This window comes from Rhododendron vialii, chromosome 2a, assembly GCF_030253575.1.
Source record: "Rhododendron vialii isolate Sample 1 chromosome 2a, ASM3025357v1".
Lineage (NCBI taxonomy): Eukaryota > Viridiplantae > Streptophyta > Magnoliopsida > Ericales > Ericaceae > Rhododendron > Rhododendron vialii.
The window spans coordinates 46,787,937-46,803,517 of record NC_080558.1 but is presented as its reverse complement, the minus strand read 5'-3'; the positions used below and the strand labels follow the sequence as shown (position 1 = coordinate 46,803,517).

The following is a 15,581-nucleotide window of genomic DNA, read 5'->3' as shown; positions in this document are numbered from 1 at the left end:
GATAAGCATAAGGTTTTGGTTCTAATTTTGTGAGTGAGTGTATGTGTGTGTGGTGGTACAGATTTTGGCTACCATTTGGTTGTGTTTGTGGATGAATTTGCAAGTGTTTGGTTCTGTTTTTAGATGCAGAGGTTGGTTCAGTAGGATGCCCTTTGTTTGTGGTATAAAACTGCAAGTTTTGGGTCTATGTTTACGTAATGTACTTATGCAGCAATTTGGTTATGTTTTGTTAGATTGCCCTCTGTTTCATTTGATTTAAAACTGCAAGTATTGAGCTCTGTTTTGTACTTATGAAATTTAAGCCAAATGCGGTTTTTTTTTTCCCAACTATTTATTAATGATTAAGAGGCATTTTGGTTCATGCGTTTGTGGTGACTTATAATGTTATTTTCGAATAGAATATTCAATGACAGGTGAAGAAAAAGACTATTATTGGGTGGTTTTCGTTGGCCGTAAGCCGGGCATCTATACAACTTGGGGAGAAGCTCAACTCCAAGTTAATGGATACTCAGGAAGCATGGCGAAAAGATACAAGACATTCGATGGAGCCGAAGAAGCATTGCTCAAGTTTCACGAGAAGAGATACGAGCTCACAAAGTTGGAAGCCAAAACTTTTGCATCTGCAAGTGCGGTGGGACTTCAACATGAAATCAATGGATGCCGATCGTTTGTTCTATGTTTTTTTTTAGGTTTCGTAGGTTGTATTTTGTTGGCACTTGTTCTCCATTCCGAATGAAGTTGGACGTTCCAATATTATGTAAAATTCACATGTTATGAATGGAGACAATTTGTAATTTATTTTAAATGAAGACGTTTTAACATTATATTCGAACATCATGAACAGAGATAACAAATGACATAACATCTATGAATAATGCTATTTATTTTTCCGCCATCTTGACCTACTCCTCGGGCTCTTCGGGAGGAGAAATGAAGCAAACACGCCAATCTTCAAACAGTGGAAATTGAACATCTCTTGCCTCCCTAGCTTGTTTGTTAACCTAAGTCAAAATGAAAAAATTAAGAACAAAAAATATCTTGACATTTCACAAAAATTTATAACACTTTATTAAGTCTTACTTGAATGAATGCATCCCAAACATCGTCTTCAGCCACCACCATGTTTTGACTTGCATCCCATTCAAACCCGGGACGATCAAGTAGGTTGACAATGATGAAGCAAGTACGGCGCCACTTCTTTATCTTCGCTTCAATATGCCATTCCTCAATGCTAGCATCGGGAAAATCATTGTTCATGAAACGTTTCAAGTAGCTCGTGTAACTTGGACGAAAGTGTCCACTGCTGGTGGTCCACAATCGGGACACCGCCATTGATTTCAGTTCCGAAATCAACAGCATCTCCTCATCCTGGACCCAATTGTGACGAGGAGACGGACGACCAGCCATACAACAAAAATGAAATATGAAACAAGTTTTTGTAATTGAAATTATTGAATGAGTTTGAACCAAGTTTGCTTGCTATTTATAACCAAAAATTCAACAACTATTCAACTACATATCAACCATTCAAAAATATATCCACCATTCACCATTCAACCAACTTTCACTTTCCATTCAATCTAAAATCATACATTCCATTCAAATCTATCCTAATTTGTCTTTTCATTAAAACAAACAAAAACAATTTCCAAAAAAAAAAATCATACATAAATACGAACAATTTATATTAAAAACGTTTTTTAATATAAATTTTATAGAATATACGTTTTTTAATAAATTCATTTTCTAATACTTCCAATTGTGCAAAATTGCTTAAATATATTGATATTTAAATTTATATAATGGTTTTAATACATAATCAAATATAACTGTGCACATGGGCAAAATAGTAATTTGACATTTTTTCCCATCATCCACCCCTTCTTATCCCCCCATTCTATAAACCATCCAAACGAAGTTAAATTTTATCCCCCTTTTTAATACCCCATCCAAACCATGTATTATTTTATCCCCCCTTCATAGACATCAAATCAATGTGGGCCAACCCATCAAAATTAATACCCTATATTATCTTATCCCCCTTCATATTTTTTACCCCCAATTTTTTCCCCGCATCCAAACAGGCCCCAAAAGTAAGCAAACAAGGCCTGTTCAGCTAAGCTTTTTGGGCGTTTTGTCTTTATTAAAAAAAAAGTGTTTGTTAGTTTCACGTCAAACTTTTGTAGATTATTGATTCGTCTCGACGAGAGGAATCGAAAAATTCAAATATTTTTAATTTTATTCTAATACCTTTAGAGATATCCAAGACAAAACCCAAAAATTAAATTTTTTACTTTTCTAATTTTTCTCGTCGAGACAAATCAATAATTCACAAAAGTTTGGTGCAAAACTAACAAACACGATCAAGCATACATAAGAAGGTGCCATGCAGAGGAATCCAACAATCCCCAATGGTGATTAGGATGTGTTTAGGGGTTTCCACAAGGACACGGCTTCTCTGTATTCCAACTACAGGGGGTCGCTGCAGTTACATCACAGCCGTTCATCTTTGCATTCAACGGTCTAAATTTTAAAAAACTTTTCCGGAAAAAAACACCATGGAGCAATTTACAGTACATCAACGGTCAACCCATCTCTTAAGCATGAAATCCATAGGGACAATAATAATCAATAGGCACAAAAACTGAAACAAACAGCACGTGTACCTTTAGCTCTATGCCTCTACGGGGTGAATATTCGCGCAGTGGTCGGGCACGTGCGTTGCACGTGTGGTGGTTTTTTTTTTTTGTGCCTACACACAATTTTTAGTGTTCGGGTATAGGGGCAGAGGGAATATTTGTTCCTTGAGTCCTTCCAAGGCACGTGCCTTTTAGAGTCTTTTTACACAAATTTTGCATTATTTATCAATACTTATGTTTCTTTTGTTGGCTTTTTTTCTCCCCCCTACAGACCTCTGTCACTCTGAATTTCAAGTACTACGACAGAGTAGACCTTGCTCTTTCTGTGGTGTAAAGAAATTCTAGTTATATACTTATGAGTTGTGGTGGTTTTGCTTTACCTTTCTAAAACACGTTCTATTGTTCTTGCGAGAATCTAGGAGACTGTTATTTTTCAAACAACAAAAAATTGATCTATTAATCTTTGAAGATGACTACAATGGTTAAAGGGACCAAGGCACAACGAATTTATTAATCTAGGAGATTGTTATACCATGCACACATATGTGAACAAAATGCGTCCTAGCTTCGAGTCAACATTCCTTGGGAGTTCGGAGTGATCGAAAGAGTCGAAAAAAATGTTTGAAACAAAAATTGAAATAAAACTACAGTAAATTGAAAATAACCAAGAAAAGTAGCTGAATCTTTTGTCTTATTTTTTCTACTTCAGTGCATGTTTGTTCAGTGATGTAATTCTTCTCGTCGAGAAACGTCAAAAAAATTAAAAATAAAAATAAAAACATTTATTACAAAGAGGCACAATTAGTCGAGTTCATGTTGAAATTTGGTAGCGTTGAACGTTGAGACATGCGGGATGAATTTCTATGTACTTAGTGGTGTACTATACCTCTTGAAATGACATTGAGAATAAAACAAAAGGGTTTGGCCGAGTGTGTATGAGAAACTAATAAGTGTGTGTCTTCAATGAAGTCGCTTGTGCGATTCTCGCAGAAGTCAAACATTTCAAAGCTTGGGGCTACGGTAGAGTTTGTCCGGTCGTTAGCGTTAGAGTTCCAAAATTAGTCGAGGTTCGAGCAAGATGGTCCAGACCTCCGTCTATAAAAAAATAAAAAAGAGCCATTGAGAATAGATCTATCTATCTAGAAATAGTGGCAAGGAGTTCATGTCCCCCTTCTCTTTTCTATATATATAAAGTTATGGAATATTATTAGGTGCTACCTCACAAAGAGAAAAGATTTTGACTATAACGACTGGACCTCATAAGAGTTCCAAATTCTGGGCTCCCCAATCCATCAAATTAGAGTCTGAAATCAAAGTTATCTGTCCCATTGATGATGGCTCTCTGTGGAATGTGAATTGGAATATTATTCTCTGATGGCTCACACTTGATAGGAACTGGTCCAATAACCACCGCAGATCTTTGAGCTATTTGGTCCACAATCCTGCACTATAATTGAAGTGGATCCCTTTTTCCTGAATGAGTTAAAACTAACTAATTTTGTTTGTCAGTCTCGGGCGGCAAACAAGTCGAGCCGAGCTTTGTCGATCTCAAACTTGGCTCGTTTAGTAAAATTGAGCTCGAGCCTTAACAAACCGAGTCCTTAACAAACTGAGTTTAGTCACTTACTAAGTGAGCCTCTTTAATCGAACCGAATCTCCCTTAACGAGCTGTGTTTTTTTCAAACGAGTCGAGCTCCAATAAACAAGCCAAAAATTCTAGCTCGGCTTGTTTAGTGGGCTTGTTAACTAAACAAGCCGAGCCGAGCCGAGCTCACGAGCTGCTCGGTTCATTTGCAACTCTATTTGTCACATTATACGATTGCGAAGAGAGATTAGCACACAGGATATGCAACAATTTGTCTCAGCAAGAAAAATCAAAAGAGTAAAACGTTAAGACGGAGCAAGAAAGAATACTAGAGAAGTCAAATTACTTCAAAGGAAAATTATATTTGTTTATTAGTATTTTGATGTTTATTCAATCGTGTTAAGTTTTTTGTCCTCTCATAAGACAAATCAAAAAATAAAAAATAATAACGTAAAACATACAAAAGCCCGGATAACATGGAAATAAGAATTTCAAAAATTGAGAAGGATCCAAATAAGGATTCGGCTGCATGTCGATAGTGACTGCAACACACACATATATAGTTTTGAAGGTACTGTATATTAATTAAGCTTTCTTTTTCCTTTTTTTAGGAGGATCACGTCGGTAGGCATTTTTATTTCGTGCTAAGTAGTTCCCGGCAGCCGAAATCGAGGATTTTAGATGCCACTTTTGAGTTATATATTTTTAAAAGGTCCAAAAGCTAAAAACGGGTGTAACATCATGCAACTTGATCTTTGTCCAGTATTTTTAGGTGGAGTATGCAGTTTTTTTCCTCAAGCGATTGGAGAATACAAGTATAAAAATTACATGAAACTGAAAAAATAATTCCACACTCGTAATAAGGCCAACCTAACTAAGCAACTACAAGTCCCATTAGGGGAAGAAATATCCTCAACCATTCGACAATTACTACAAGTCCAACCCAACTACTATACCCATTATGGGAAGAAATAATCTCAACAAATACAAAAAAAATAACACCCATATGCAGGTGTGAAGTTTCGAACTCCTGATCTCTTAACGAAATGCAAGAGTACTAACTAATTGAGTTAGGCCGAAAGGTTTCCTAATCGACGCAAACACTTTTTTCGTCTTTTAGCGGGTAAATTTACCAAACAATCACCTGAAATTTATAAAAGTCTGTGCAAGCAGGGACTGTTTCATAAATTCAACCACGAAAAGACCAAAAAAAAAAAGTGTTTGCATCAATTAAGAAAGTGTAATAATCAATTTCCTTATTAGAGCATCTACAATGTAATAATCAAAATTGGATAGCCGAAAATTGCCACATCATCTTTTGATTATCCATTTAGAGGTTGTTAAAGTTAGCAATGATAAGTCCCACATTGTTTACTTTTTACCCGTAATCAAAATGGGTTGGCAAAAATTTAAATCTAACGGTCAGTTTTTTTCCCCCTCAATCTAATGGTCTACATTGAATGGTATTCTAGTAAAATAAGTGAAAGTGAAGAGCATTTGTTAAGATTCATAAAGTGATCAATATTGTTAAATGCACAATCACTTGCCAAAGTAGAGAGTGAGTTTCACCAACCAAATAAACATTTTGCTTTATGGAGAGTGGGTTTTACTCTTCCATGATGGATGTACTTGATTGAGAAGATGTAGAATCCAATAAATTTGGTTATTGGCAAAAGATTGTTAGTTTTGATTATCTGAAAGCCAAAATTTGATGAGTTGCTAAGTTTGGTTATTACAATGTAAACACTTTTTTGAACACACATTATTAATTTTAGCGATCTTTTGATTTTAATTATTACATTGTGGATGCTCTTAATATATCTAAAATAAAGCTGTGCACATTTCATCAAGAAAATAAAATACTCCAAAATCAAGTTAAAAGCTGTGCCACGTTTCAAATTCAGATCGGAAAGTAATGTTGACTTTACTATTGTTACTTAAGTAGTTGGAGATTTTGCTGAAGTTAGGCCCAATATGTAGTAGTAGTAGTATATATCATTTCATCAACGACCGGTCCTTCTTGTACTTATCACTATCCAAAGTGGACATGAACCAAGTTGATATATGCCAACTATCCAAGTACTTCTACTTTTTAGTGGCGGGCTGGCTCTAAGATCGTATTACGGGATTTAAATCACGTAATTTGCATGCACGTGCACGAACAGAAACGAAAATGTAAGCATGAAAACATATTTTGAAACACATCCTAGACTACTATAATTCACGAAAGCGAAATTGAAAACGAGAACACAATGAAACAACATTTTCACTAAAACAGTTCTCACTCCATTAATAACTTGGCCTAAATTAAATACACCTGTCCTATTATGTAATAACAGTGTGACACGATGCCAGAAGAAATGAGATCACGGATGGAATCAAAACTTTAAGTTTGAGTGGCGAGTCTATAATATGGGTTAGATTTGAATGGTTTGCTTCAGCTTCAAAAAGGACAGATGCCATAAATTAGGAAAGAGCAAACCAAATTCTCGATCTTGATTATGCTACTTCAAAGGGTTATAAGCGAAATAGATAAAATGGGAAAGGGCAAAGTAATCAATCAACACATGACCTAACCCAAATAATCAAGGGTAGTCATATGGTACACATCCCTTATTAGGGAATGTACCGTACGCATCATGATTTTAAACCCTTGGATTTCAAAGTAAATAATCCGGACCATCCATGTATTAAATCAATTTATAAAATAAAAAAAGGGCTTAGCAGGTAACAGGTTGTTCTCTCCTCCTTGACTTTCTCTCCCTCTCCCTCATGTGTAAAATACTACAAATTATATACCATAACCACAATTGTTATGACAACACAAAAAATTGACATTTTCTTATCACAATGTGTCGTACCAAAAGAAATCGATCAAAAGATATTAGATACAAAACCAAAATATATCGTAGCACAATCAATAATTATTATACTCAAGCAAGATACATGTTTAAATACACAAATTAAATATTGTATAACTTAACATTCTAACAGTCCTGATCGATCATTTTAAAAATACACTCACTAACGACATTTAGACTGTACAGTCAATTTATAGTATTTGGTATGAAACCTAGTCTTCTGTTGTAGTTGAATGTAATGTAGCTATGCGACTGTGACACAATAATGACAATCAAATCCGTTGAATTTTTTATGTTTGTTGATTAAGTCACCTACGTAAATTTTTGTCTCAATCAGGTTTAGAAAGGTCCATCATCGGCACGCAAATTGAATAATATAATGATATTTTCCATCCAATTAAGTGTCTAGCTATAAGCCATCAACTTCATTCTTGGTACGAATGACCTAATTAATATTATGTAAAAGATAGACGATTTTGATAATAAAAAAAAAAAACACCTTACGTCGGGCTCAAATGGTGCATTATTATATTTTAATGTTGTATTGAAATTGAACGACGAGATTTGTTGAAGTATGAAACTTTAAGGACTAACTATGTAATTTATCCTAAAAAATAACAACATTCTTTTAAAAAAAATTAGGAACGAAGAGTGTAAGACATGAACCCCAAATCTTTTAGATAAATGTCCAAATTTCAACACTTTATCACTATAGTACACAATTGAGAATTTGTAATTCTAAAGACTATTAATTATATAATATTTTCTTGTATGTAGCGGCTTTATTTTCAAGCTAAAATTTTGAGAAGACAGAGACTTCAAATGCCTCCGTCCTAGTGCTGGGCCTACACTTGTAGATCATATTATAGCCTATGTTATTAGTGTAAATCAATATGTCGACTATAATACTTTTTTTTGAAAGAAAGTACAATGACAATAAATTTACAAAATTATTTAGATTTTACTTCCACGACTTAGTTCCAAGGACCACCATTAAATTTTGATTGGTATGCATAGGGTGAAGGTTTGACACCTATCCATGTGTCAAATATATAGTGTCAATTGTTAAGTGCATCGCCCTAAATATTAATAAGATTGGGTATTAATATAATTAATTTCACCAATTACAAAAAGGGGAGTAATTTTCACACTCTATTTTTTTATATTCACACTTATTTTTTTGTACTCCATTTTAGTGTCGAAAATATATGCATTTGAGACAGTAGGATAATTATTTTTTTAGTGACCTCTCATTTTTCCACGAAGGAATTTTGATTTTTTGAATTAAATTTTGTAGAGAAAGAATTTGATTTAGACAATATTTTGAGAGGAAATTGTAGTTGTATTCAAAAATTTGGGTATAGTACTTATTTTTTGGTGAATTTCTTGGATGAAAATTTTGTGCGAGAACTTCATTTTTAGTTTAAATTATTGAGGTATTGTGTAGGGACAAATAAGAATTTGAAAAAATAGTATGGAGGAAATCGAAAATTAAGATAAAATGGTGAAAATTTTAAAATTTTAAAAAATAATGTGGCGGGAATTGAAAATAATTAGTGGTATTAGATTTTGCCAATTATAACTATCATTTACTGAACATTCCGATTGAATTTTTTTTATACGACACGTTGTGGGTATGAAAACGCCAATTTATGGTGTTGTCATAACAAATTTGGTTATATTACTAAATTTGTGGTATGATATTTTGTTGATTATAACTATCGTTAATTGAACATTCTGATTGAATTTTTTTATACAACACGTTGTGGGTATGAAAATGTCAATTTATGGTGTTGTCATAACAAATTTGGTTATATTATTGAATTTGCGGTATGGTATTTTGCTAATAATAACTATTTTTACTAAGCATTTAAATTGAATTTTTTTTATACGACACGTTGTGGGTATGAAAACGTCAATTTATGGTATTGTCATAACAAATTTGATTATATTACTGAATTTGTGGTATTTTAGACATGTGTTATTACGGAATATTTTAATTAATTTCCTTTGATACGACATATTGTGGTAAGAAAACGTCAATTTATGGTATTGTCATAATAATTATGGTTTGTTATATAATTTGTGGTATTTAAATATGTTTTCTTTTGATACGACACATTGTGTTAAGAAAATGACAATTTTAGGTGTTGTCATAATAATTGTGGTTATTTTATAAAATTTGTGGCATTTTACAAATATTTTTGGCTTGAGTATAACAATTGTTGATTCTGGTACGACATATTTTGATTTTGTTACGAAATATCATACGAGTCAAAAAAAATTTGGTACGATTCATTGTGATAAGATAATGCCAATTTATGGTGTTGTTAGAACATTTGTGGGTAACATTATTTAATTTTTGATATTATACGCATATATTTGGTTATGGTACAAGTATTATGGATTTCGGTACGAATAATTATGGTTACATAATAATAATATTTTCTAATTATGGGTAACTTGCTAATGACCTATTCAATAGGTAAATTTTAATGTACAAGTCGTAACTAGAATCATAAATATGCATTAAAAAATCAAAAATCGGCATAATGAAAATCACAAATTGTCATAATTTAGACGTACCGTATACTCTGTGTACCATAGCTTCCTCCAATAATCAATTATGTTTGGGAGGGTAAGTTAATTCATTGAACAAAATCAAATACAAGCTAATAAACACAATGTCTTGTTTACTCTAAAATTTACTCGGTCGAGAATTGACAGAGTTTGTGATTGAGATGCTTGAATGTGGGTGGTGAAAAGTAGAGTTTGGTTCATCGCCGTTTTTAAGACTTCTTCGGAATTTTTACGTTCTCGACAGGCTGAAGAAACTGCCAAGTGTCCTTTACTCGACACAACTCGCTCGACAGTTAAGAATTTTCCAAAATAGGGTGAAAACAGGTCCGTAAGACCACCTAATAGCAGACAACACAAGCAACTACCAACGAAGCTCGATCAATTACAACAAGAACAAAAAAAAACATCAAATGCCAGGAATGATAAAAATGAGGTCTAGAATATCACGTGGTGGTGCCTAAGTCCAATGATGAAAATTTCATCAATATGCAAAGACTTCCTACACCACATAAATAAGTGGGACTTGTGGTTAACCCTCAAGATTAATCGAGATGCACGTAACCCATACCTTTTTTTAAAAAAAAATTGAGACAAGACTCGAATACTTGAGAGTTATAAATAAAAACAATAAAACAAATACAACACGATACAGATTTCAAGAAGATAAAATAAAATCAAGTAAAGCTGTGCCAAATTACAGACCGATTTTGCACGTTTCAAATTCAGATCTGAAAGTAATGTTGACTTTACTTTGTTAGATTTCGTAGGAGATAGTGCTGAAGTTATAGGCCCAATATACATCCATTCATCAAAGACTGGTCCTTCTTGTACTTATTACCACTATCCAAAGTGGACATGGATCAAGTTAGACATGCCAACCGTCCAAGTACTACTTTTTAGGGGCGGGGAGGCGGCTAGATCGTAATCTGGATCTAAGTCATATAAAAGCGTGCACGTTTGTGAGCGAAAACGCAAACGCGAGCATAAAAAAATATTTAAAACGCATTCCAAATTACTATAGTTCACTAGAGCGAGATTGAAAACGAGAGCGCAATAAAACAACAATTTCACCAGAAGAGTTCTCATTCCATTAACTTGACCTAAATTAAATACTCATGTCCTATTGAATAATAACAGCGGGACATGATGGCAAAAGGAATGAGATCGCGGATGGATTAAAAACTTTAAGTTTGAGTGGCGAGCCTATTATATGGTTTAGATTTGAATGGTTTGCTTCAGCTTCAAAAAGGATAGATGGCATAAATTAGGAAAGAGCGGGCAAACCAAATTCTCGATCTTGACTATGCTATACTCAAAGGGTTATTAGCGAAATAGATGAAATGGGAAAGGGTAAACCGGTAAAGTAATCAATCTACATGTGACCTAACCCAAATAATCAATTATGTTTTGGGAGGGTAAGTTAATCCATTGAACTGAATCAAATACAAGCTAACAAACACAAGGTCCATAAGACCACCAAATTAGAGCAGACAACACAAGCAACTACCAACGAACTGATGGAGGCGGTGACTGGTGGGGGCAGTGATGGTGGCGTTTGCGTGGTGATGGTGGCGGTGTCTGAGGTAGTCTGTATTAGGGTTAAGTTTGGGCTCTTGGATTGGGCCAGGCCCATGTGGTTTTAGGACTGTTTTATTTGGGGCCTAACCCTTAAAGTGTGTTTGGACTTAGTTTCAACAGTATTTTTTTTTTTTTTGCTCTTTTTTCATCCAACTATTGGTTGGATTCCCTTCCCCTCCCCAACTTGATGTAGCCCGGTCAAGTTTTCTTTAATAAAATGTTACTTTTGTCAATAAAAAAATAACATCAAAACGCATCACATATAAACTCTAAGCAATAATCTGCCATTCCCTACACAACAGCCTGTTTGGGTCAAGTTTGTTGACATTTCTCCAAGAGCTTATGTAGGACCTAATTAATGTCAATTTCAATACTAGCTATGTCCATCTTTGCATCTTTGTGTCTATGCTTGAAAATTTGATCATTTTGTTCCACCCAGACACGGTATAGCACAACAGAAAAGAGAGTTTAAGATATCGTAAGTTGTCTCTTGTAACATATGAATTTTAGTCCACTCTATTTACTAATATGGGGAAAAAAGGAAGTCTTTGAATCCGATTTTCCCTCAACAAGTGATCCCACACTCGCTTAGAGAAATGGCAATCAAAAAACAAATGAAAATAAGTAGGCCCCATTTCACTTAAGGTTATTATTTTTAAGTACTTATTTTTTGTTTTATAAGACAGACCATTCTCTTAAAATACATCACCTTTAATTCAAAAAATAATCGATAGACCACACAATCAACATTGGTCACAATTCTCCATCTATGACGCCTCTCTTAGGCAAGACAATTTTTTTTTTTTCATATTAAAAAGAAGAAGAAATCAACTTGTAAAATAGTATGAAGTCACGTATATATCATGGAAATTGATTTTCGCACTCTACTTTTTACTTATGGCTCTCCAATTTTAACGTTAGTAACTTTATGAACAAAGTGAAGCGCCATCAGTAAAAAGTGGAGCGCGAATATCAATTTTCATATATAATTTCGTTTAATTGTTTCCTTTTTTTTTTTTTTTTTTTTTTTTTTTTTTTTTTTGATCAACAAAAGGGTTGGAGGGGGCGACCAGCGTAGCAACCCCCCTTGGGCGTGACCATAGGGGCTTCCAAACCCGCCAGTGGAATGTCCGGTTCGAGCCATAGCTACCGTCCGGGAGGACGGGCCGTCACCACGGCACCACCTTAGTGCACAGTTGGCAAAGAAGCCCCCTCCCTGGTCCACAAAGCGGGTTCGAAATTAAGCCATGGGGCACCACCGGAAATTTGCACAAAGTGCCTCCGGGGCCTCGAACCTGGGCCTGCGTTGGGGAGAGGTAATGCCCTTTGCCACCTGGGCTACCACCTCGGTGGTCTTTAATTGTTTCCTCTCTGTGTTTCTTCTAGGAAATTGTTGCAGTCAAGGGCACCTATATTTCTAGAAAACAGTGTGAACGTGCGATCAACAAAATCTAGTACAAAAATGAATTTGTCGTTAGATTTGTCAAAATGGAGAGACAATTAAATGCCCCTCTAAGACACTGTCACATATAATGTTTCTCACATTTATCATTGGAGTCTACTCACAATTTTCTGGATATGATAAAAAAAAAAAAAAAAGGTTTAGAATATCACGTGATGGTGCTTAAATCTAATAATAAAAATTTCGTCAATATGCAATGACTTTCTACACCACATATAACACTGTACAAGTTATCAAACAAATAAATGGAGTAAGGGCATCCACATCTCACTCTTTACTCTCCTCTTTAAACTAAATTAAAGAGCCAAAACAATAAAAAACATCCAAAACCCCCCTTTATCAGCCTCTCTTTCTTCCTCTCTATTTTCAAGAAATTTTTAAATTGCTACAGTATCTCGTTTGGATAGACGAGGTACTGTTCACTCACCTCTGATTTTATATTGTTTCTCTCTCTCTCTCTTTACCAGCGCCAGCAGTCAGCAGTCGGAGGCAAGGGTCCAGGGAGACAGGGAGAGTTTTTTTTTTTTAAATAAGAAGGAAGAGTTAAATGGAGTATTTTATCGAGGTGAGTTTGATTATTTATTGAGAGGAGAGCGAGAGTAAAGAGTCTGATGCAGCAGTTATTTTAAAAGTAGATAGCTAAAGCAATAAAGTGACTTTTTGAGGTGTAAATTGGTCCAAAATGTAGAGAGTCTGGTGCGGATGCTCTAAGTGAAACTTGTAGTTGACCCTCAAAATTAATTGAGATATGCGTAACCTATATGTTTTTTTTTTTTTGACAAGACTCAAATACTTGAGTTATAAATAAAACAATCAAACAAATATAACACGACACAGATTTCTCAAGTTGCAATACGAAAACTGGAATAAGAAATTTTGGGTGCTAGGCGGGTACTGGCGATCCCAGCCGTCAAAACATATTTGAGACGGTCCAAATTTTACAAAGAGAAAGAGAAGAGAGAGTGATCAGGTGAGGGAAAAGAATGTGGAGAAATACGAACCGTCCAAAATAGGTTTGAACACCTGAGATATGCACTGGATACGGCCACATGGAACCTACGAAAACGGGCATAGCTGCAGAGGTGGCAAATCTGACGGGAGATTTCAGTTAACGACAAGTCACAAAAAACGCTCTGTCACTTTGTCCATGTCATCCAGGAAAACCGTGGGCAAAAAGATACTCTCCTTATAGAGTTAAAATTCCGCCCACCTTATCATTTTTGAGTCCATGGTGTATTTATTGTAGTAAAATTAAATCGTTTATTTTTTAAAATTTGTAGAGTAATAAATACACGTAAAAAACGAATTTAATCAGACATCGATAGTTATATAAAAAATAAAATCTGTGTGAATAAAATAAATGGTCTAATCCTGTCGATAGTTTTAAAGTTAAACCGTCTATTTTACACTAAAATTCAATCTTTGATATAATTATCGATGACTGGTCAAATTGAAATTTTTGCGTGACAATACTACACTATGTAACTTATAAGATGAGCGATTTAGATTACTGGAAAAAAAAAAAAAGCACGGTGGCTCCACAATGGCCCGTGTCACCAAATAAACCAGCGGGCAAATAAAAATCGTATTCTGTTGTCTTTGGTCCAAGTCATGGGGAAAAAAACCGCGTGCCCCCTCATTCCAGCAAGCTTCCTAACGCCCATTGAATTCTTTTTTCCGAAACCAAAGTACAAAACAATTCCAGCCGACTCCCAATTCTCCCATTGCTGAAACCAAAATTTCTCCCAAGAAGCGCAAACCACTACAACTTCAACAGCAAAAAGATGTGTCGAGGGCTCGAGAAGAACGAGAGACAGCGGCTGAAGATCAAGGCGTTTTATCTCCGTCTCTCTCTTTCATCAAAAACCCCTTCAAAACCCTTGCCCGATTGCCTCACCCTCCACTACCTCCCCCGCATCAACGGCAGTCCGCTGGACATAGACGGGTCCGACGTCCGACCCGATTCGCCCGCGTTCGTCACGCTCCACCGGGTCGTATCGGCTTCAGTAGAGAAACCGGTTTTCGGGAGCAGAGAGCGGGTGGCGGCTAGCCAAGGGGTGAGGTTTGATGTATACTTTGGGGAAGAGAAGTTGTTGAGGGGGGTTTTTAGGAGAGATGAAGGCGGGGAGTGGAAGGTGGAGTGTAAGTGTGCTTTGGAGGGAGAGGTGGTTGGGGTGAAGGCGGCGGATGTTTGGGTGGAGGCAGAGGGACAGGCGGCGATGAGCGAGAAGGTGGCGGTGAGGAGGAAGAGGAGGAGGGGGAATGTTTGTTGGGTTCAGGGGTTGGAGGAGATACCGGAGGAGAGAGAGGAGGGAGAGGATGAAGTGGAAGGCTGTTGTTGTTGTTCGGAGGAGAGAGAGGGGGGATCAGACAGCGGAGATTGCGAGGAGTTGGAGAGTGGAAAAGATGGAGATGGGATGGAGATGGAGATTGAAGGAGTGAGATTGGCCGTGGACGTGGGGATTTGGGTGGCGTGTTTGGGAGTTGGGTACTTGGTTTCTAGTTTGAGCCGCATTAAACTGCTTTGAGGAAAAATATGTAATGATTTTGTGTACACTATTATTTTGGCAAATACCCATTATAGTAATACTCTACTTCAATGCTCAATGGCTCATACTATCATTTTTCTTCACAATTTCACATACCTAGCTAGATGCGTCGAGACAATCCATCTCATCCAAGCGGGAACTTTGCGGTAATTCTTTCCGCATTGTTTGACAGATTGACCGTCTTTCGTATTTCTTTGTTCAAGTTTCGTATCAAATTTACGTACTACTATTATCTAGTTTAGAAAGCTTGAAAGCCTTGAATTCCCTTGGCATTTTGTAAGAGTAGTACTCCCAAAAGATTCTTACTTGGATCTTTGAATGTGATAT

At 35.7% G+C, this 15,581-nt stretch overlaps 2 protein-coding genes across 2 annotated transcripts; one reads left to right on the top strand and one right to left on the bottom strand.

Annotated features, from left to right (window-relative positions):
- Nucleotides 1–794: 794 nt before the first annotated feature.
- On the bottom strand, nucleotides 795–1,451 carry LOC131316645 (uncharacterized). The gene is made up of 2 exons (XM_058346078.1): nucleotides 1,081–1,451; nucleotides 795–1,001 (listed from the first exon to the last, which is right to left on the bottom strand). The coding sequence occupies exons 1-2, from the start codon at nucleotides 1,405–1,407 to the stop codon at nucleotides 903–905; spliced, it is 426 nt and encodes a 141-aa protein (XP_058202061.1). The 5' UTR covers nucleotides 1,408–1,451; the 3' UTR covers nucleotides 795–902.
- Nucleotides 1,452–14,318: 12,867 nt separating this feature from the next.
- Nucleotides 14,319–15,313, top strand: LOC131316140 (uncharacterized). The gene has a single exon (XM_058345416.1). It carries the CDS (start codon nucleotides 14,490–14,492, stop codon nucleotides 15,231–15,233), a length of 744 nt encoding a protein of 247 aa, XP_058201399.1. The 5' UTR covers nucleotides 14,319–14,489; the 3' UTR covers nucleotides 15,234–15,313.
- The last annotated feature ends 268 nt before the right edge of the window (nucleotides 15,314–15,581 follow it).

Excerpts from the sequence above, each read along its gene's own strand:
- LOC131316645 (XM_058346078.1), bottom strand. The coding sequence starts at position 1,407 with ATGGCTGGTCGTCCGTCTCCTCGTCACAATTGGGTCCAGGATGAGGAG. Across the intron at positions 1,002-1,080 it reads TTTGGGATGCATTCATTCAA|GTTAACAAACAAGCTAGGGA; the intron begins GTAAGACTTAAT and ends ATTTTGACTTAG.
- LOC131316140 (XM_058345416.1), top strand. The coding sequence starts at position 14,490 with ATGTGTCGAGGGCTCGAGAAGAACGAGAGACAGCGGCTGAAGATCAAG.